Source organism: Symsagittifera roscoffensis, chromosome 10 (assembly GCF_963678635.1).
Source record: "Symsagittifera roscoffensis chromosome 10, txSymRosc1.1, whole genome shotgun sequence".
Taxonomy (NCBI): Eukaryota; Metazoa; Xenacoelomorpha; order Acoela; family Convolutidae; genus Symsagittifera; species Symsagittifera roscoffensis.
In genome coordinates this window covers 9313752-9334698 of record NC_087071.1, presented here as the reverse complement: position 1 = coordinate 9334698, position 20947 = coordinate 9313752, and the positions used below count along the sequence as shown (strand labels likewise).

Sequence of the window (20947 nt, the reverse complement as noted above, 5' to 3'; positions counted from 1 at the left end):
GCTTTCTAACTTGCCTAAAAAACTATAACTTGGCTTTCTCAAAAGTTGCCCTCCCGCTCTGATTAGCAATAAATAACCCTACAATACAGACCTTATCTCATTTTTTTTATTATATAGTTTCAGCGTTTTAATATTCAAAATGCTATCAGAAATTTCCGATTTATTTTTATATTTTTACTGTCAATTAACAGTTATCTCGACGATTATTTCAACCGCATAAAATTGCAATACTTTCACTAAGAAATCATCAGATCAGTAAAGTAAGTATTTAAAAAAAACTAATTTGTTTCCCACTTCAAACAACGTTATAAAAGAACTCCTTGAAATTTCTTTATCGATTTCTTACCCCCTCCTTGCTAATGCAAAGGGGTAATGGCGATTCGGAGAGAAAATGAATCAGCCGAAGTATAAACCAACCGAAAATGCGCGGAGTATATAAGCCAAAAATACGTTACACTATAAGAATGACATTTGAATATAACTTTCGTAACTGTTACATAATTGTTACATATCTATTGAATAACACTTGAGTATTTTCGGCTGATTTATACTTCGGCTGGATTATATTTCACAAAAATTTCGATATAAGGTGACAAAATTGGTTCAAGCTTTTGCGTTTAAATAGTCTTTTACGGGTGTGGACATTCTGTACTCGCTACCAATGGTGGGGGAGGTATCTGGGATCTTTTTAACTATATCGCCTTTTTGCAAAAAGGGCCGGGGCAGGTTCGTAACTAGGTATAAAATTCCCCGATAAGCTTAACGGTTTATTTATTTCTTTATAGGGGGGATAATCGTTACTAGGTACTTAAGGGGGGGGGGGGCATAGTTGAAGAGATTTGGTATCTGAAAAAGTCCAAAAAAAATTGCTATTTAACTAATCATCACTATCATTTCAGCACCTGATCCCCCCAACCCCGGTCGTCGCTCTCCCTTCAGTCCCATCCGGAACAGGGGGAGGAGTCGGAATAAGAGTGCCAGTCCGAAGAGAGACAGGAGCAGAAGTGGTACCAGTGAGGGGGGAGGAGCAGGAGGGGGAGGGGGGCCGGCTAAAGCCATCAAAGACTGGTTCAGGTGTGTAAAGTTTGATTGATTGGCCGATAAACATTTTCATCCGCTTTCTTAAATTTCAGAAAATTTAAACTAAACATTTCAATGGTTGGAAAAAAATTTGGCATTTTTTAGACCATGTTTTTTGGCCCTATTGGATTTGGCTTTCTAGTAAACTACTGAAGTTCAAAAATCTGATTAAGAATTGATATAAAGAAAAGTTAATATGAAACGTAATATATATTTTTTTCAAAATTCTGAAAGTGAAATACATGTGACTTTTTTTCACAAATTTTCATTGCACTATTTTTTTCGAAAAATATAAAAATCTGTTTTTACAAAAATTTCATCTGTAAAAAATCCGACTCTTTTAATTTCTTTTTTCATTTTTTAGCCGTCGTGACCGTTCTGTGGACATTACTCAACGCGGTTTGGAACAACAACAACAGCAACTTCAAACAACAAACAATCCCTTGATTGTCCGACTCAGATCAAAAGAGCAACTCGCATCTGGACAACAGCAGTACACCCACGTTACCCCACAGCAGAATATCCCAAGTGGGTTGGGTGGGGGCATGGGGGTGGGGACGGGAGCCCAGCAAGGGGGTAATAGTCAGACGGTGCCAGTGAATCAAGCAGCCAGTCCACCACCGTAAGTGCTGTTTAGTTTTTTACATTTAAGTCACAATTTTCTGTTTTTTGCTTCGTTGGAAGACGGAATTTTTGAAATTTTTGCTAATTTCTATCATTTTTAACAGATGGTTTTAAGAAAAATTGGCAAAAAAATTTGCTGTTTTATCTCTAGAGAAAATTAATGCAAGCCTCAACAAAAATGGAAATAGCCCAAGATGCGCCGCAGGCAAGTTTTTGAGAAAAAAAGGCCCAAAAAAGGCGTTTTCAAGCACTTTTTGGAAAATTTGGACCAAAAAATTGCGTTTTTTCGGCGCGCGCCCCTCCCTCAAAATTAGTATAGATTGCTTAGAAAATTTTAAGGTCAGTCAGCCAAAAATGGATATCTCAAAATAGTACAAAGGGGGGGGGGCTCTTTGGGTCGGCAGAGGGTCGAATCCCTGAAGGGGTAAGAGCGTCCGCCCCCCCCCCCCCCCCCTAAATCCGCTACTAAGTAAAATGGTAGCTCAGTGGATTCTTTTGGTGACCAATTGTTTTTTCCGTCGTATCTGCTAAAGATACCATCTGTTCAAGATACTCGCAAACATCAAACACAATTAGTAATTTTGCTGGGCACCATCACTGACGATACGCCACAACAGCACATAACTTGAAATGTTGCTCTTGTTTTTCAGTGTTGTAGCTTCGTCTGCTGTGGCTTCGAGTGACACGAGTAGCATCAACAGCCGGAACTCATTCGTGAACTACGACTGCTCTACTCTGGTGATTGACACCGGCACCAAGTTCTTCCTCATCTCGAAGGAGTTAGCCAAGAGCAACAAACACGGCATCAAAGGCAAGTTCATTTATGATACTATTAGTTCTTAATTTCAAGCCGGATGCCCAAACAATTTAATTTGGCTTTGGAAAATACATTAAAAAGATATCAACCTGTCACTTGATACTGATATAGAATAGATACTGTTCATAGTCTGATTAGTAAAGCCCGCCAAATGGGCTTTACGAGTCATGATTAAATAATTATCGTTCCTGCGAATCAGTCCTGTCGAGGATAGTCCGTTTGTATTATTTCCCCACATGTGTTATTAGCTCTTTTTATGCGACTCAAGGCCGTTTTTGTGCGTCTAGAACTTTCACGTGGTACCACTTTTGCAGCCAAATTTGGTCAGGTTGTGGTAGACCTGAAGCTAGAGGTCAAGTGAGAGCTCGTCCTCACACACTATCATTGCCATGGTATGGGATCGATTACACGATCTGACGATTCTAAAGTGAACGCCTTACCACTATGCTAAGTGCCCCTATAAATGTAACAAGTTTGATAATTTTTCTGAACTTTGCTGATTTTAAATAATTTATATAGAGATTTTGTCCTAGACTTGAATCTCTGACATCCATCTCTGATCATGGTTAAAGCAAAAATATTGGGTTTCATTTTTTTTTTGATTTAGTACTTTGACCAATAGACACGTTAATTTTAATTTTTTGAACAACCAGATAACAGAATACAAGTATATCAGTGGCAAATTTGATCGGACATAGTTTCAAACTTCACACTACTTCTGATTATGTTTAGGCAACAAACTGCACATCTACAATGACCAAATTTAATATATATTTTTTGAAAATATCGGTCGGCCAGTGAAAAACGTTCATTTCACATGTTCGAAAAAAGTGGTTAGAAGAAAAAAAACATTGCCGATCCCATCTAGATTCGAACCTGGTACCTCTTAAATCGAACTGTACTTTTTAGGCAACAAACTGCACATCTACAATGACCATACATTCGTGGCCACTCACTTCAGCCGCAGTGAGACGTGTGAGGTGTGTCTGAAGCCCATCTCCAAGAGACTGGGACTGGGCAAGCAGGGCTACAGGTGTAGGGACTGTGAATACACATGTCACAAGGGTAAATCTGCTTGACATTAGTTACTTATCCCTTAGGTTCCGAGCCTACGGCACAGTAGCGGATTTGGGGGGGGGGGTCGTTAGGGGAATGCCCTAATTACCCACCTTTCAAATCCAAAACTATCTCTAGGGGCATAGCGCATTTCAAATGACATCATTTGAATTACAGATCACTAATGTCTTATGAGTCACCCCCTACGTCAACTTCGACTTGGTGCTCTTTTGGACATTTTAAACTTGCTCAATACACCGTGATATTTTACGCAACTATTTGATGAAATTCTCTAAAAATGCGAAAAAACGTCATTTTGCCCCTTTTTTCAAATTTGCCAATATAGGGCTTTTACACTGTTTTGGGAGAGCTTAAAAGTTAGCATAAGTTCAACCCGGATTCTTTGGTACCTCCTCTCTTCGCCTCACAAACTTCAAATTCCGATGTACATGTAGAAAATTCGAGTGTTAAAAAATCAGATACCACAAAAACAGATCATAAAAAGTGAAATATCAATTTAATTCTTTCAGTCGTGATTTGAATGGCATTTAAAAATCTTTCGGTGCCGCAATGAAATTGTGAAAAAAAAAACTTGGTTTTCAGTCTAATTTTAAACTATTTTGGATGGGGAAGGGGTGGTGAAATGGCTAAGTTTCCGCTTGTCAACAGAAAGGCCGGGGTTCGCGCTCACTCTGATCTGTGCTTGTTGATTGAAAGCAAGGCATTCTTACCCTGCCCAGAAAAATATACGGCAAGTTTTCTTCAATTTGCAGCCTGGGAAACATCCGGTTCTCTGTAAGGAACTGACTATTCGTTTTCTCCCTTGCAGATAAATGACCTAATTCCAGGAATCGCTTCAAAATTGCAGGCAAAAAAGTCACCGTACAAAATTGTCTTGCTTTAGAATTTTTTTAAATAGAAATGACCATTTTTGCACCTTTTATATCAATTTTCACAATTATATTTGTTTATCATTTTTCGTAACAAATCTATAAAACGAGATTTATTTTTACTCTGGCTGGGTTACGCCCATAATTAATTGTCTTGTTGAGCGATTGGTTTGCTATACTTTTCGTCTGCTCGTCATTCTAACTTTTTCGGCAATATAAATTTGTTCTACTCCTTCAACATCATTTTTAGCCAAAATTTTTGGTTTTTTTTGAGCGCGTGATTGAATGGACTAATAGCTATATTAGACAATTTTATTGATATCTTAATTATCATAATAATTTTTAAAAAAATTGTCAGCAAATTTGATTTCTTTCAAAATATTAATTTTCACTGCTCACTCGAATAAAATTATCAGGCGAAAACGTTGATATGGCTTTCTTAATTCCCAAAACTGAAAGAATTATAAATTGTTTTTTTGTTCGGGTTGTTTTTATCTCCAGACACAATTCTAGCAACGTTTGGCTGATTTTTTTTCACCAGTGAAAAATAATGTTGCCTTGGGCCTAAATTAAAACAAAAAATCACCTGTGATTGTTTGTCGTGAAGTTATAGGGGTATAAACGACTCAAGATGATCCAATTAACGAGCGAAATATGGGACAGTTATTGCGCACTTTCGGTCTTAGAATTCGTTCCAATTTGATTTCAGGCATGCTATTTGGTATATATACTACTTTGCTGTATGCCAAATATATCACTTTGTACTTCACATAGCGTATGGGGGTGGAGGTTTGTTTTTGAAAAAGTCAGAGTTATTTTAGGCGAATACTACTCCAAAAAATCTAAAAGGCAGTCGCAATATTCAAAACTTTGCCATGATACGAGCAGTCTTGTTTTTTTGTATTCTTATGAGTTGGGCCAATAACCTTTGGTGGGCACTGGGGGAAAAGAGTAGCATATCTTCTTTAATTTATGATATAGCGAGTAAAAAGTGAGATTTGTTTTGTAAATACATTTAAAATTTTTGTCACCTTGGAGGCTATTTCATCTGCTCTTGTTCCAATATACTTGATTTAAGAGCCCAAAAAAGGAAAAACAAAATGCTGGCAAAACTTTAAAAACAAAACAAGAAAGAAGTCTTTTTTACATGAGAAAAAAGTTATATTTTTAAAATTTGAAGAAGACATTATCATTATAATGATTATGCTTGTAACTAAATTGATCAGTCTTTACAAAAATTTTTAATTGACTCATAAATCCTGAAACATTTTTTTTCGGTATAATGTAAATATTTCTATTTCTTTTTAAAAAAATTTAGGCTGCCACTACAAAACAGAACTGATTTGTGCGAACAGTCACGTGTCCTCAATGGAAATGGAGTTTGTAGGAGAAGCACAGTTGGTGTTCACGACTGCAAACCAAGATCAACAACAACAACAACAACAACAACAACAACAACAACAACAACAACAACAACAACAACAACAACAACAACAACAACAACAACAACAACAACAACAACAACAACAACAACAACAACAGCAACAACAACAACAACAACAACAACAAGGCTCTGCTTCAAACTCCCCCACCTCTGAAAACAACAATAATGACAACATCAATAGTAACAGCAACAATAATAATCATAATAACAACAACGGGAGCTCGTTTGGACTCGGAACCAGCAAAAAAGGAAGCAGCTCGTCATCCCCAATGTCAAACTAACTAAAAAAAAACTTGCTTGAAACATTCGAAAACCTTTTAATACCATGGTTATTGCATTTGCCGTTTTGTATCCCATATTCACGCCTCCCCTCCCTCCTGGCAGTAGGCTTAAAATCCTGCAAAATTCAAAAAGCAGTGTTTTGGGGCTGCAATTTTTTTGTGCGACCAAGCCTAGGTTTGTGGCATATATGATAGAAAAAACGCGCCATTTTATGTGCAAGTCTCTCCCGAAGAAAATTAGATAAACTAGACCTCTTCTTTTGTTCAAACTTAATTTTTATAGTGCCGTGAAAACTAACGTTTTTGGGAGATTACTTGAGGAAGGTTTTGTGCATTCGGTAGCTCGCCCTTAAAAAACTAAGACTTATGATGTGAAAAATACTCCACCCTCTTAAAATCAGCTCCCATTTTATTTTGCAAAAGGCAGGCGTTATTATACTCTTCAACGAAACTGAAATCGTAAGCGTTGTTATTTTCATATTTACTTAAATTTTAATTATTTGCATGACTAAAGTTTGAAATATGTTATTTGTAATTAAAACCCGTCATTTTTTTGTTTCTTAATAGTATTTGAGAGGACGTTTGCAAAATGTTTTAAAAAACAATCGAAAGTATGAAATCACTGATGAAAAGTACATGTGGATAAACCGTAATTTTTGAACAAAGTTTGCATCAAATTTGAACTTTAAGACAACCATGCGGAAAAAATTGTCTGAAACTAAAATGAACCTTGAAAGTTTTGTTTTTACCTATTAAAGAGGACAAATCTACCAGCAAACTGGTAATAACTTTAAAAAAGCCACTGGAGCAAAATCAATCATCAAAAAATCAAATTATTTTGTAAATTTACAATAGTTGGCGGCTCTTTTTCTTTTCCCCCACCTAGCCCAAGCATCGGTTTTATAGTCTATCGGGTGGTTTCAAAAGATTGAAAATGAAGACCAAATATGTTTGCCAATTCCGAATCAATCCGCATGACAATTTTTGCAACAATCGATGTGAACAAAAATAGTTAATTGTAAAATTTCATCGGTGGGGGGGGGGGTGGAGTGGGAAGAACCAAACTGGCTGCCAAAAAGATATCAATCAAAGGTTTTTCAAAGACTAAAGTTAATATCAGCAAACAAAAATTTGCTTATTGAAAATTCTTTGAGTGCACAGAGGAGGATTTAGGGCGGAGGGGGTGGACGCCTTCCTTCAGGATTTTGATCCATTTTTTCCTGAATTTTTTGCTGTAATTGCTAATCAATTTGACTGAAATTTTTTTTGAAAAACTCGACAAAATACTAGAAGACTTGTCGATGACGTTTAGAGATATCTGGTCCACTAAATAGCTGAAAAACTATTAAGTTATGCTATAAAGTGCAAAAATCATGAAATCACTAAAAAAAGAAACGTTTTATTTTGATAGCTTTTAGTTTATTACCCACCCCATCTAAAGTTGATAACTGAGCTCAGTTGCAGAACAAAGCTATGGGCGAAATCTGTCTAGATTTTTTCAACTATCTGTCTGCTATGTGAGCTCAGTTGCAGAAAATACTATGACTATGGTTAAAATCTGTTCATTTTGTTGGTTTGGATTTCATTGTAAGAAGTTATTACAAAAAACGCTAAAGCAACGGCTTTCAAAATTTTGTCAGCATTAACAGATATAGCAAGCTGAGTTTGCTTGGTTGTTCTAACTGAAAAATTTTCACTAGGTTACTAATACATAGCTTAAATATTTTTTGATACTTTTATTCATAAAATATTGTAAAAATTTTTCTTTTTAAAATGTTCAAGATTTCTGCAGTCACAAGACGAAGAGATTTGTCTTTTTGATTTGATTGAGAGCAAATAAAACAATTTTTCCTTTTTTTTTCTATTTTTTTTTATTAATTTAAAACAGCTAGCCGTAAAAGAATTACGAAATCTGAAATTGAGATGGTAAGATAGCCAGTAAATGTTCTCGATGGGGTAAAATAGTGTGTGTACCATAACTAGCTTCAGAAGTATCGTTACTGTGGAAAACCACTCGCAAACAAAGCGAAGGATTTGATTTCAAGGGCCTAAAATAACTTATATAGGAACAATATCGCGCTAATTTTCAATCAAGTTAGAATAAATTTTAACCCAAAAACTGATATTTCAGTATGATGCACTGGTCAAGGTATACTGGAATTTTATTAATTTCAAACATGGTATTGAAAATTTGATCCCCAAAAAGTTCTCAAAATTTGTCAAAGCTTAACCATATCTTCAATAGATGCCCAAACGCTAAAAAAAACTTGTTCATTTGCTTCTTGAAATCAAAAAATTGCATCTTTCAAGCCCGTGATTATATTTGATAGGTGGATTTGTAATTTCAGTTGAATTTCTAATTGATTATAGAGTGAAAAATTGACTTGTTTTTTTTTCGCGGAATGCCAATTTGAATATCGTAAAAAATTTCATAATGATTGTGCCTTGTTGCTATTAATGTAGCTTATGGGGGTGCCGCACTTTGCCTCAACTTCTATTGAAAAAAAAAAACCCATAAATTCGATATTGTTTTAGATATTGATAGACGAAATTGAATCAATTGATTCTTATGCAAGATTTCACACTGATGTGTCCTTCATCGAAAAAAAAATTTTGAGTTTTTTTTCGGAAACAAATAATCATTATGATAACACATGGTTTAGGAAGATGTCGTGTTTTGAAGTTATTATTTTTCCGACTTTCGATACAAAAGTAACGAAATATTTGTTCTCGGGGTGGGTTTTTTTTTCTTCGAACAAATTTTGACTTTTGAACTAGCCATTGTTGACGGAATTTTTCATATCATTCGAAAGATATTGTTGTCTTGAGCCTAAGTTTGAATTTTTGTTTTACCTGTGACCTTTTTTTGTAAAGTTATAGGGGTTTAAATATGCAATTTTGGCCAAATTGAGACAGTTAACGCTCAATATAGTTCGCGCTTTTGGCGCGTAAGCGTAAATTTAATCCATCTTAGAAAAAATACTTGTGACGATTCATTACAATAATAAACTGTGTTTTTTTGCAATTGTTTGCGGATTCTACAAAAGGCAAAACGCTGTTTTGTTATGGAATCCGCAACAAGGATACTTTTTGCCTATGTGGAATCCACAGTCAGTTGGCTGAATCATAAATCAGCTCCATTTGAAATAAGCTCATTTCTTGTTGCTCATTTTTAATCTTGCTCATTGTGGAAATCTGCGATATTTTGGCTACAATTTGGGACTTGTTTAGAAGCTTGTTTCCGGAATCCAGGGTCATACACGCATCAAACAGCGCGCTTATCTAGGACTCAATTTTTTGTTGTAACAGAATGCCAGTTCGACTTTTGCTAAAATTGTACAATTTTAGTTTTGATGACGTTTTTCATATGCTAAGTACATGTGAAGAGTTTAGACTCTGGTGTGAAAAATGATTATAATTTTTACTGTTTAGTGAGCTTTTTTCTTTTTACACGAAACTGATTGAGTTGTTTTTTACATACTAATAAAAATTGGTGGAATATTCATTAAGAGACATTTTCTTGGACTTACTTTACATTTTTTCAGACTGAAAAGTTGATGAACTGGACAAAATTTGCGCTTTCAAAATCCCTTTCTCGATCTTTTCAGTAGTTTAACTTCAAATTGAGCCAATTATTGGGGTACAAATTTTAATGCCTATGAAATATTTGAATGAATGTAAGCTTTCGATACTTGCTTTGAGTTTGGGCCAAAACTTGCTTAGGGTAAACTCCCCCTTTGAATTTGTTCAGTGGCTACTAGTGCTTTCTGGGCTCAGGTGCTTGAAATTACATGTGAAATAAATATCCGCCGTTTTTTTATTAAAAACTCTGTTATCTGCCAATTTTTGCCTCAACAAAGTGTAGAAGTAAAGCAGGTTTTCTAAAATGGCAATTACAACAGCTGCAGTATGCGTTTTTCAGATACAATTGTTGCCAAGAACTAAATATTGAGTATGTTAGTTTTTCTAGCATTGGTGTTTTTAGGATTGCTAATTTGAGTTGGTAATTTTTTGCGGAATGTCAATTTGATTTTCGCAACAAGTTTTTGAAGTCCAATGCGATGGTGCTTTTATATAAAGGATTGGGCCACTTATGCTTTCAAAATTGTTTTCAATTAAAGCTCCGTGAAACTTTTGCATCACACCTGATTACAAAGAAAAACGTTTATTATTCAGTTTTTTCTATGCAATATTTTACGGTGGCATGATATCATCGCAATGAACTTGCAAATTGCAAAAAAAAACAAAGAATCAATAAAAAGTTGCTTGAATTATGAGGTTTTCGTGAATTTGACTTTCGTTACCTTTAATGTGACTTTCGTTATTTCGATCTTAGTAAGATGATTTCTAAACCGAACCTAAGTTTTAAGTTTAAGGATTACTGTTGCAATTATTGGTTGCTATATGCCGCAGATATTGCCATATGAAAAAACATACAACCAAACTCAGTATAACTTTTGAAGTTGCTAAGACATTCTAACTTTTTCAGCAGTTGTAAGGCTCACCTGCTTGTTTTATCAATTCATGAAAAAGTGTGAGAAGTTTCTAAAAAAACGGTCAAACCCTAATTAGTTGCTTTTTACAACTTGTTTTACACCGCTAGATTATTCATCAAGAGAAGCTTTTTTGGTCTAATTTTAAAAATTATTCGACTCAAGGGTCTAAAAAGCCCTAATTTTTGTTTTCAGGCGATCAGCTTGAACCATTTTTGTGAAGTTTTGAAAAAGCTAAAACTTCTGATAACGACGAGTTTCAAAACTGATTTTGGACTTTGAGCCTAAAAATGTCCTAAAAAGAGCCCCTATGAACTTCTTCAGCTGTTTTTGTTCTCCATGATTCAGATCTAACCGACGTCGTCTCTTATTAAATGTCTGTTATAAATCAATTTTGCTAGCAACCAAAATGAAAGAAATCGAAACCGATTGATTGAAATGTCTATGATGCGGCATTAGGAAGCCTTAGCTGACGGTAACAAAAGAAAACAAATGAAACTTGAAAAGATTCAACAAACAAATGCAAAAAAAGACGGAAATTAGTGAGGAGTTTGCGGTCACTTCAAGATCATTTTGATGGAAAAAAAATTAAAAAAAAAACACATCAATAGATCATGCAGGAAAGAAGAGTTATCACAAATTATACCAACTAAGAGGACATGGAGAAAAAGGATAGCCGGTTGATTAGCAAGTAGCACATAATTTTCCGACCACAATTTCAGAAGAAAAAAAAAATTTTTTTTTTCAAGGTAGTGTCTCTTTTTGCTTGCGTCGTGTGATAATACGACTATACAAACGCGTAAAAATTTAGTAAATTCAGCATAAATTAGGACTCCAATTGTCTTCAAAAAATAAATTAAGAAACTTTTTTAAACCTTTTTTGCACTCTTCAATTTTGAACGTATTTTTTGTCAGTGAAGAGCTAAAGGAAGCTTCTAAAAATATTTTACCTTTTGGTAAAAAAAATTAGTTTTAGTCTAAAATGCTAATTGTCATTAAATAACAAACGTTATCGATTGTTTGACTTGCTCGAAAATAGACGAAAAATCAGAAGTTTCAAATCGGTTTTTCTCGACACTAGGAAATTCTTTGGAATTTTTTTTGTCGTTCGAAAAATGACTAAAAGGGTTATGATATGTTATATCACTCCAGCCTGTCCAATGATTACCTAATTTTGAGTGGAAAACAAAACAAGGGAAAAATTTAGAATACAGCCGAATACAAATTGTCTCGCCATTTTCAATGGTCGGAAAAATAACTGGGGTAGGAAATGGAGGTTGAGAAAATCCAAAAATAACGACTAGTAAATGAGAGGAAAAAAGATATGGAGATTTCGCCAATGCAGTCAAAACCCGTGAATGATTATCTGATTTAGAAGAAAAACATCGAACGGTTGCAAAGATTTTGTCCTAAAAAGCTTAAGAAAAAAGTTAATGAAAATTGTTCCATAATTTAAGTGAGCATATCGTATCTCAAAAACTACAATTTCTTTCCTTGTTTCGCCGGAAAAAAAGTTTTCTTCAGTTTGTGAAACATTTTAGATTTTCGTAACCTCAGTAAATTGAGCAGTATAGTCAGACAAAAATCACTTTTGTTCATACTTGTCAACAGGCCAGGCCGCCCGTGGGCCTCAACGGGCTGGGCCGGGCCGGGCCGAGGTTTTCACTTTTGTCAACGGGCCCCAACGGTCCTTACTTTTATTGACTAACCAATGTTATGTTTCAGTGCGCACTGTACAGCTTGCAGTGTGCTAAACGACATGAGGCAATTGAAATGGTTTCCTCGGCTTTTAGAAAAAGTCTTTATAAATAAGTAAAACAATTAATTAAAATTGTTTTGAAACAAATTTGTTTTTTTTTTAACCAAAAATGCAGCAACGGGCCCCAACGGGCCGATATTTAATAAATTCCCTGTTTAGCGGGCCGCCAACGCGCTTGACTTGAATTATATCGGGCCGGGCCGGGCCGGGCCGGGCCGGGCCGGGCCTCAATTATGGCGGCCCGTTAACAAGTCTGCCTTTGTTTCTTTCTCGCTTTTCGTTTTCGCTTTAATTTTTTCACTTTTACAAAAACTTTGCAATATAATAACAAACTGACCTGAGATTTGAATATTATCTATAGAAAACAATTGGTCCTACGCGGAGAAAGGCAGATGTAGCATTTAAAAAACAAAAAGATAGGTTGGGATCGAACGGTAGAGTATGAGAGTAGATAAGTTTTTTTTATAGGTGCGTCTTCATTTTTTTTGCTATTATCAGAACTATGGAAATCTGATAAGGGAATGGGAACGGTTCATAAAAAGTACTGATCAGTACTGCCTTCTCTTCTCTGCTTTTATACTCTCTGCTTCTCTGCCTTCGCTAGAGTAGCCCCCTGACTCAGTACTTTCAGTGAGTTTTTTTTCATTGTTGCACTGCCAAAAGTAAATACTGAATATCACTGGCAGATCAATCCGAGATCTTATAGATCTGGAAAATCTTAATTTTTAATCGGTGAAAAAATTGCTGTTCTGAATTTCGTAACGAAAGCAACGGAGTATTTGTTCTCGAGGTGGTTTTTTTCTCAGACAAATTTTGACTTTTTAACTAACCATATCTGACGGAACTTTTTATATCATTAAAAAATTATTGTTGTCCTGAGCCTAAATTTGAAAAAAAATCACCTGTGATCTTTTTTTGTAAAGTTATAGGGGTTTAAATATGCCATTTTGGCCAAATTGAAACATTTAACGCTCGATATATTCCGCGCTATTGGCGCGTAAGCGTAAATTTGATCCTTTTTAGAAATTGTTCCAAAATGGTTTAAAGAAGTTTGTTTGGTTGCCATAATTGATTTGTTAATAGGAGTGAACTTCATCATTTTGTGTTTTATATGGCGTGTGGGGAGATGATTTTCGCAAAAAAATATCCAATTAGAAAAAAAATTCCTTAATAGACCTTAAAAGGCAGTCGGGACATTCAGGGCTTCACCCTGATACGAGAAATCTTGTTCTATCTAAATGAATTTTCCATAACCTTTTGTTTGCGTCAAGGTCAGAGCAATTCATTTAGGTCCTGTGAGGCTAAAGTTTCTTTCATAAATTTGCGAAGCCTCAAAGAAAACTTGTTGAATAAAATATCGTAGAATGCTCGTTTTCCAAATCATTTTCCGCACGCTATGTTCAAAAACGTTTTGCTGACATTTACTTCTAAGACTTCCAATGTTTCGAATAATTTTTTGTCATAAGACGTAAGATCCTTAATAAAACTTATTAATTATTAAAAGTTCAAAACTTAAACATCAAAAATAATTCACAACCTTTTTTTCTAAATGCGGAGTGAGGCGATCAAGTGAAAAAGCTTAAGACTCCATGTTGAAAATTTTTTACGTGGAAGAACACTACTATTTTTGCACTCTCGTCTTTGAGATATTTTTTTTTAACCTGGGCTGTTTGAATTTTTGTATTGAATCGCACTTGATTTAGATTTGACTTATTTATTTTTGTTATATTTGATCTTCAAACGTAACACTGTAAAAGTTTTCGTTAAACCGTAAGAATTATGCTTAAATGAGATTGGAGAGAAAGTGCTTGCAACTGATAACTAGCCTGAATACTTTAAATCGTCTTACGCAGAGTAGCTACAACCTCAAACTGATATCGGATCTCATTAACTCTATCCCCCCCCTTTTGCAAATGGGTGGGGGGATTTGTCACAAGGTAAAAAAGTTTCATATGGTAAAAAATTTTCACTACGTACAAAATTTCGAATATTTGTGCTCGGGGTGGGTTTTTTTTTGTTCAGACAAAGTTCGACTTTTTAACTAGCCATTTTTGACAAAAATTTTTATATCATTCAAAAACTATTGTTGTCCTGAGCTTAAATTTGAAAATTTATTCCACCTGTGATCATTTTTTGTAAAGTTATGGGGGTTTAAAGATTGCCATTTTGGCCGATTCTGGAAAATTAACGCGCGATATATTTCGCGCTATTTGTGCGTAAGTGGAGATTTAATCCGTCTTAGAAATTGTTCCAAATTGGTTGAAAAAAGTATATTTTGCCATATTTGATTTGTTACAAGGTGCGAAAATTATCTTTTTGTACTTTATATGGCGTGTGAGGGGATGATTTTCTTTAAAAAAATTTCCAATTTTTGAAAAAAAAATTCAATTTTTTTTATTACATTTAAATTTTTTAAGGCTTTTGCTGCTCCATAAAACTTAGAAGGCTGTCGGAACATTCATGGCTTCACCCTGATACGAGCAGTTTTGTTCCGTTATAGGGGTATATTTGTTAATAGGTACCCGAGGGGTATTTGGTTAAAGAGATTTTTGATATCTTTTGCGCACCCGCATCCAAGTTTAGGCGTAAATAATCGATTATAACGGATTATTATGACCATTTTTTGACAATTATATTTGATTATAATTACCAAAATTAGGTGTTTAAAGGATTTATAAATGATTATATTCGTGATTTTTTCCAATAGATTATAATTTCTTATAACCGATTATAATTGATTATAGTTTTTTCAAAAAATCCTTACAATCAATTAAAATCGATTATAATCGATTGTAATCTCTTATTTACCAAAAATTGTCAATTGAAAACTATGGTCGAAATATATCTTTTGGGTTATTATTTTTGTGTCAATAAGAAAATATCTAAAAGAGAGATCTCCTGAACACTTTGGTTCATCTGAACACAAAGTTGTACCACGAAACAAAAGTTTCATAGAGATCCTTTCACATTAGTGGAGAGATTCCCGCGGTAGATGAAAAATAAGTCTTCCGAATCAATCATGAAACTAAATCAATTTGCTGATGTTTTGGTGATTAAAAAAGCTTGAAATAAGCATCACAAAACAACTCTAATGGGGAAGAAATGAAAAAAAAAAACCTTATAAACTGGAATTGATTGAAAAACTTTTAAAAATTTTTTTTTGATTTTTCATAGGAACCAATCTGTACAAAAAGCATGAAATATAAGCAAATTAGAGGCAACGTCGATGACAAAATGGAAAAACAAAAGGGATTATAATCAATTATAAACGATTATAATGGAGTTTTGTGCAAAACTAATGAACTCGAAATTTGATTAAAAATAATGTACTATAATCAATTATAATTGTTTTTAATTGTATTTAAAAAAGCCGAAAAAATAAATTGATTATAATATTGGATTATAATTAATTATATTTTGATTTTTTTAAAAAGAGAGGTTATATTCGATTATCAATTGATTAAAATCGATTGTTTCTCAATTTTAGTAAAACTGGTACTAAAATCGTTACATAATTAATCATTAACGCTTGAAACTGGATGCGGCTATGTATGAGCAATAACTTCAAAAAAATTGAGCTGTCCAATTTGTCATCATTGCAGGGATTTAGTTCCTTTTGCAAAAGAGAACTTCAATTGACGATTGAAGGAAAAAAAGTTGTCATTTTATTGAGAAAAAGATTAAGGAAAAACATGTAAAGTTGTCATACGATTGAAGCCAGGAAATAAAATTGGTTAGGGTACAAATTAGCCGATGTACAAACTGGCTACCACATAGTCTAGCCAACAATACTGAGTGGGCAGTAAAACAGTAATGAAGTACAACAGTGCCGAAAAAAAATTAGTGGCGAATTAGTGCCGAAAGGGAAAATGTTTTCAAAAGTGACAAAAATTTGAACAAATGTCAACATATTAAGTGCGGCAATCAAAAACTAAACGGCGAACGTGTACCATCTTAACTGCCATTTTAAGATTTTGAGCGAAAAAAAAAATGCAATTTAGACATTTTAGCGCCAAAATGATTGTTTAATTTGCAGTTGCAGACATTTTGGCGCCAAAATTTTAGAATATGCGTTTAAATTATTCTGAAATGTTTCCGCCTTTTTCGGCATTGTTGTATCATCACTTTACTACCTTGGCCTGCTAAAAGAGTCATTTTTCACTTTTTATGCCTGCTAAAAGAGTCATTTTTCACTTTTTATGCTAAAAGATTGGTCTGCTAAACGATCGGTCTCCGATTTATAAAAACAGTCGCATATGCAGGGTGCCGGACATCAAGCCGACGGGAATTCAAGCCGAATCGTAAAATTAGGGACTTCAAGCCGAAAATTTTCGCATTAAGTCATGAAATAAGGTTAATTTGAAAAGTTTTTGAAGAATTTCTCAATTTCCTGATCTTTATTTGATAATTATTAGCGTTTTCATAAAATTTAAGCCTCCAAGTGATGTTTAGGAAAGTTGAAAAATAAAACACGGTGGAAGGTATTTTTCTTGTTTATAATTTATGCGTTTCAAAAATCGGCTGATGTTATTAACTAATGCAAATCCTAAGTGATTCATTGTCATAAATAACGCTTATTATGGACTAAACTAGCCTAAGATTTTGAAAAGCAACGTTTTAGAGATGAAAAAATAATGATTTGAGGTGCTTGTATAGTTCAATTTTCGGTCTGAAGTCCCTTCGGCTTGAAGTCCCGTCGGCTTGTTGTCCTAGACCCGCAAATGCACTCTTATTTCAACATAGAAGATAATCTTTTTTGTATATTCATCTACAGCGCTCATTTTATGTAGCTGAATACGTCGCGGCTAGTATATTCCACGCTCATATATTGGTTGATGTGTATGTTTATACTAAACTGTATTTCCATGAATGCGGCAAGAATTTATTCAGGTTTCTTCTTACCAATATTTCATTCTAACCTAAAAAAAAAGTTGCAAATAGAGAGAACGTGCCAACAACGTTCACTGAAGATGACAAAAAAAACGCGCGCTGGTTCTTTACCAATAGAAAAAATCCAACAGTTCTCATAGCGATAAAAAGAATCATCTAACCACAAAATAATGAATATTTTTTGTTTAAGAAACATATTTTCTGGCTTTTCTACCGTCATCAACCAGATATACACAAAAATTTTTGGGCGCAATTATTAATATATGTAGATTTAATGTGTTTATTTTGGTGTAACTAATCTACGAGTCAAATTTCATGACAAAAGGATCCACAGAGATACGTAAAACAAACTGAAAACAATAATTGTTAATAAAAAATAAAATAAAATAAAATTAAAAAAAGAAATTGCTTTTATAGGGGCAAGGGGGGCTAAAACGGAAAGGGTTGTTGTGATGTCTTAAGTTCCATCTTTCTGTGCTGAAATTGCATAATTCTGGCCAAACGATATTGTTAAAATTCCCAATACCAAAGTTAAGTGGAGTGCACAACTTCCTTTAGCAATTTTGAAAAAAAAAGAATTTGGATCTCGATAACCTGAAAACACCACTGATCTTTAGGAAAGGTTCTTACATCGACATAACCAAAGATCCAAAAGCATCCTCAATTAAACATTCCCCTCTGGATAATCCTTGCGCCAAGGAAAGTATTTCCTCCGAAAAAGTTTTTCAACAGCTTGTGAAAACCCTTACTTTTGGCAAATGGAAGTCCTTAAAGGTTCATTTTGTTTTATTTAGTTATTGTTACCGCCTTTAGCGGGCAAGAGGAAAACTTATATCCCGACAAGAATTTTCAGTGGTTCTTAAAGCTCTGGACAATCCGAGAACTTGAAGAAAACACTCAGAAGCTCCACCCAAACCAGATCTAAATGCTCTCAAATCCACACCAACATTTTTTATTTTTAACTTGTTTTCTTCTTTCCATAAGTTAGAACAACATTGCTTTAATGGCGCAGTCAATCAGCAATCCGAGTCTACGATGGATTCCATCTTTCTGACCAAATTCCTGAGCCAAATTTCTGAGCCTCCGGAACCTCACCAAAGAGCCATTGGAGTGAGCAATTTCATTTAGCGATTACTGCGAAAACGAACTCGGATATCGATAAACTGAAGACATTTTCAAATTCTAGAGAAAGGTTATTACAGCGAAAATACCCGAGATCCATAGGCGTGCTCGCAGTTAAACCTTCACCAATTGATAAAATTTTCGCTACCGAAGGTAAATTCTCCCAATTTTTTTTCAAATTACCAAATTTGCCAAATTAAAACTTAAGCAAATAAAATCTTAAATAGTTCCTAGAACACGGTTTACCTTTGACAATAGTCAAATTTATTAATTTGATTTTTTTAAAAATAGGTTTAGCACGCTTACAGCTCGTATGCACCAAACAAAACGATGTTTTTATTTGATTATGCCTGCTTATTTAACTGGCAAAAGAAAAACAATCAATCGCGACGAGAAGATTCAATGATTGTGAACAATCCCAGAAGCTGCAGAAAAGGCTCAAAAACTCCTGTTAATCCAGATATCCAGGGTTTAAAGTTAAAAAGCCACCACTTTGAAGTTTCGACGAAGTAGAAATTATTTTCAACGTTCGTTCCGATATTGTTACATTTTTTACTTAGCTTTTTCATTTTTGTACTTTTTGATTAATTGACGAAACCTCCTCGTTTTAGTTATACTTAGCAGGTTTCATATTCGTAACGCACGTTATATTTTACATAACCGCGTTTTATTTTACATGTTTCAGTTTATGTATAGGATTGCCAAGTCATACTTCAAGAAACTAAACGATATTGGCCAAACGGTGATAAGGCGTTCTCGAACTGGATTATTTGAAGTGCATATATACAACTTCTTTAGACCACCAAAGCATTGAACCATTTGAATAAAACGCCGCCAACCGCGCTGTTTGACTAAATTCCGCGGCGCAAGAATTTATATACTACCAGTTTAAAGGTTTTGCTTTCATTACAAATGTGTTCTTCTGCCTGCTTAATTATTCGGCTCTTTTTCCGGAACCCCCCCCCCCCCCAAATAAATAGACCAAGTTAAGATCCTCCACCCCAGCGCTTAAATTAAATTAAATTTCCTAAGCGCTGCATGTAAAATAATCGATTCTGATTGGCTGAAAATTCCCAACTTAGAACCAAGTTAACATCCTCCCCCCTAAACGTGTTTAGGGGGGAGGATGTTAACTTGGTCCATAAATTTTTTTATGTAACACACGGGATCAAGTTAAAATCCTCACTCCAGATAGACACAGGTAAGATATTTCCACCCCAGCATTCAAGCATTTAATTCAGATTAAATTTGCTAAGTGCTGCATGTAAATTTGCTCAATCGATTCTGATTTCTGAAAACTCTCACTTAGAGCCAATAATTAACATCTCCCCCCCCCCTAAACTGCTTTGGAGCATGTTAACTTGGTCTTTATAACACTTGTTGGTTGTAAAAATTCGCTCGTTTGCAAACCAAATACTTTCGAAGGGGGGGGGGGGGGGTTTGGTGTGAGAAGAGTCAATTATTTTTTTTTCAGTAGTTGTCGCCGTTGATCAATATTTTCCTTACTTTTGCTTTATCTACAATAAATTACACAGAATGGCAGCTTCAGATTCAAATCAAATTGGAAGTTCTCGGAAAAACAATTTTCTTGGAATTTGTTGCACAGTCCTTGCTTCAACTGTAGTTGCTTTCGCTTATGTTTCCATTCAATATTCTGAAATGGGGGGCCATTTTTCAACTTTGGTTATGGGCGTTTTCGGATTAGTTACAGGTATCGCTTGGTTTTTATTTTTCAATCAACGAAAGTTAAATTGGCATTTGGTCGGAAAAATTGTTTTAAATGGAGCTATTTTATCTAGTTTATCAAATTATTTACTTGTCCTTTCTTATGATTATTTAACGGCTGGCGATTCAACATCTATTCATTATTATTCCAGTTTCGCTTTCGGTTTAGTGCTTGAATTTTTTCTCCTCAGACTAAAACCTCATTGGCTGACAATTTGCTGCTCGCTGATTGGCTTAACTGGACTCGTATTTATTAGCCAATCAGAAACGAGAATAGACACTCAGTTCAACTTCCACGGGTTATTCGGGTTTAGTTTAAGTCTTATATCTGGGTTAATAAATGCCCTGTTTTATATTATCATGCGACAATGGTCATCTGTTAACACTGGTTTGTTAGTTTTCGCTTCACGATTAGGTTGTTGTCTAATGCCATTGCCATTTGTCATCAAAACGAATTTTGCAGTTCCAGTTTGCGACTTTAAAAACAAAACATTCCTTCTTTTAGGCTGTGCTTGCTTTACAATTAACGCTTTTTTAGGTTTTAAAGGGTCTCAATTATCATTTCCATCAATTTCGTTTACGGTGAAATGTTTGAGTATTGTTTTGTGTTATATTTTGCAAGTTTTATTGATGGAAAAAACGCCTCATATTTATTCAATCATTGGAGCTTCGCTGATTTGCTTGAATATAGTGTTGCAGTCTCTGATAGTGCTGAAAACGAGAAAAGAAACAACCTTGATAGACGAGAAGAACCAAATTTAATTTG

General features: G+C 34.6%; 1 protein-coding gene and 1 long non-coding RNA gene across 2 annotated transcripts; both read left to right on the top strand.

The window, feature by feature from the left end:
- Positions 1–899: 899 nt before the first annotated feature.
- On the top strand, positions 900–6728 carry LOC134854969 (alpha-protein kinase 1-like; the record flags this gene model as incomplete). Its single annotated transcript, XM_063871349.1, is given in 5 exon segments — positions 900–1074; positions 1445–1702; positions 2355–2515; positions 3431–3586; positions 5786–6728. Coding segments are annotated over 5 exon segments (1157 nt in total), but the record flags the coding sequence as incomplete, so codon positions are not given.
- An 11035-nt stretch (positions 6729–17763) lies between these two features.
- On the top strand, positions 17764–20704 carry LOC134855252 (uncharacterized). The gene is made up of 3 exons (XR_010164463.1): positions 17764–18609; positions 19142–19350; positions 19931–20704. It is a non-coding gene; the product is annotated as an uncharacterized LOC134855252 (long non-coding RNA).
- The last annotated feature ends 243 nt before the right edge of the window (positions 20705–20947 follow it).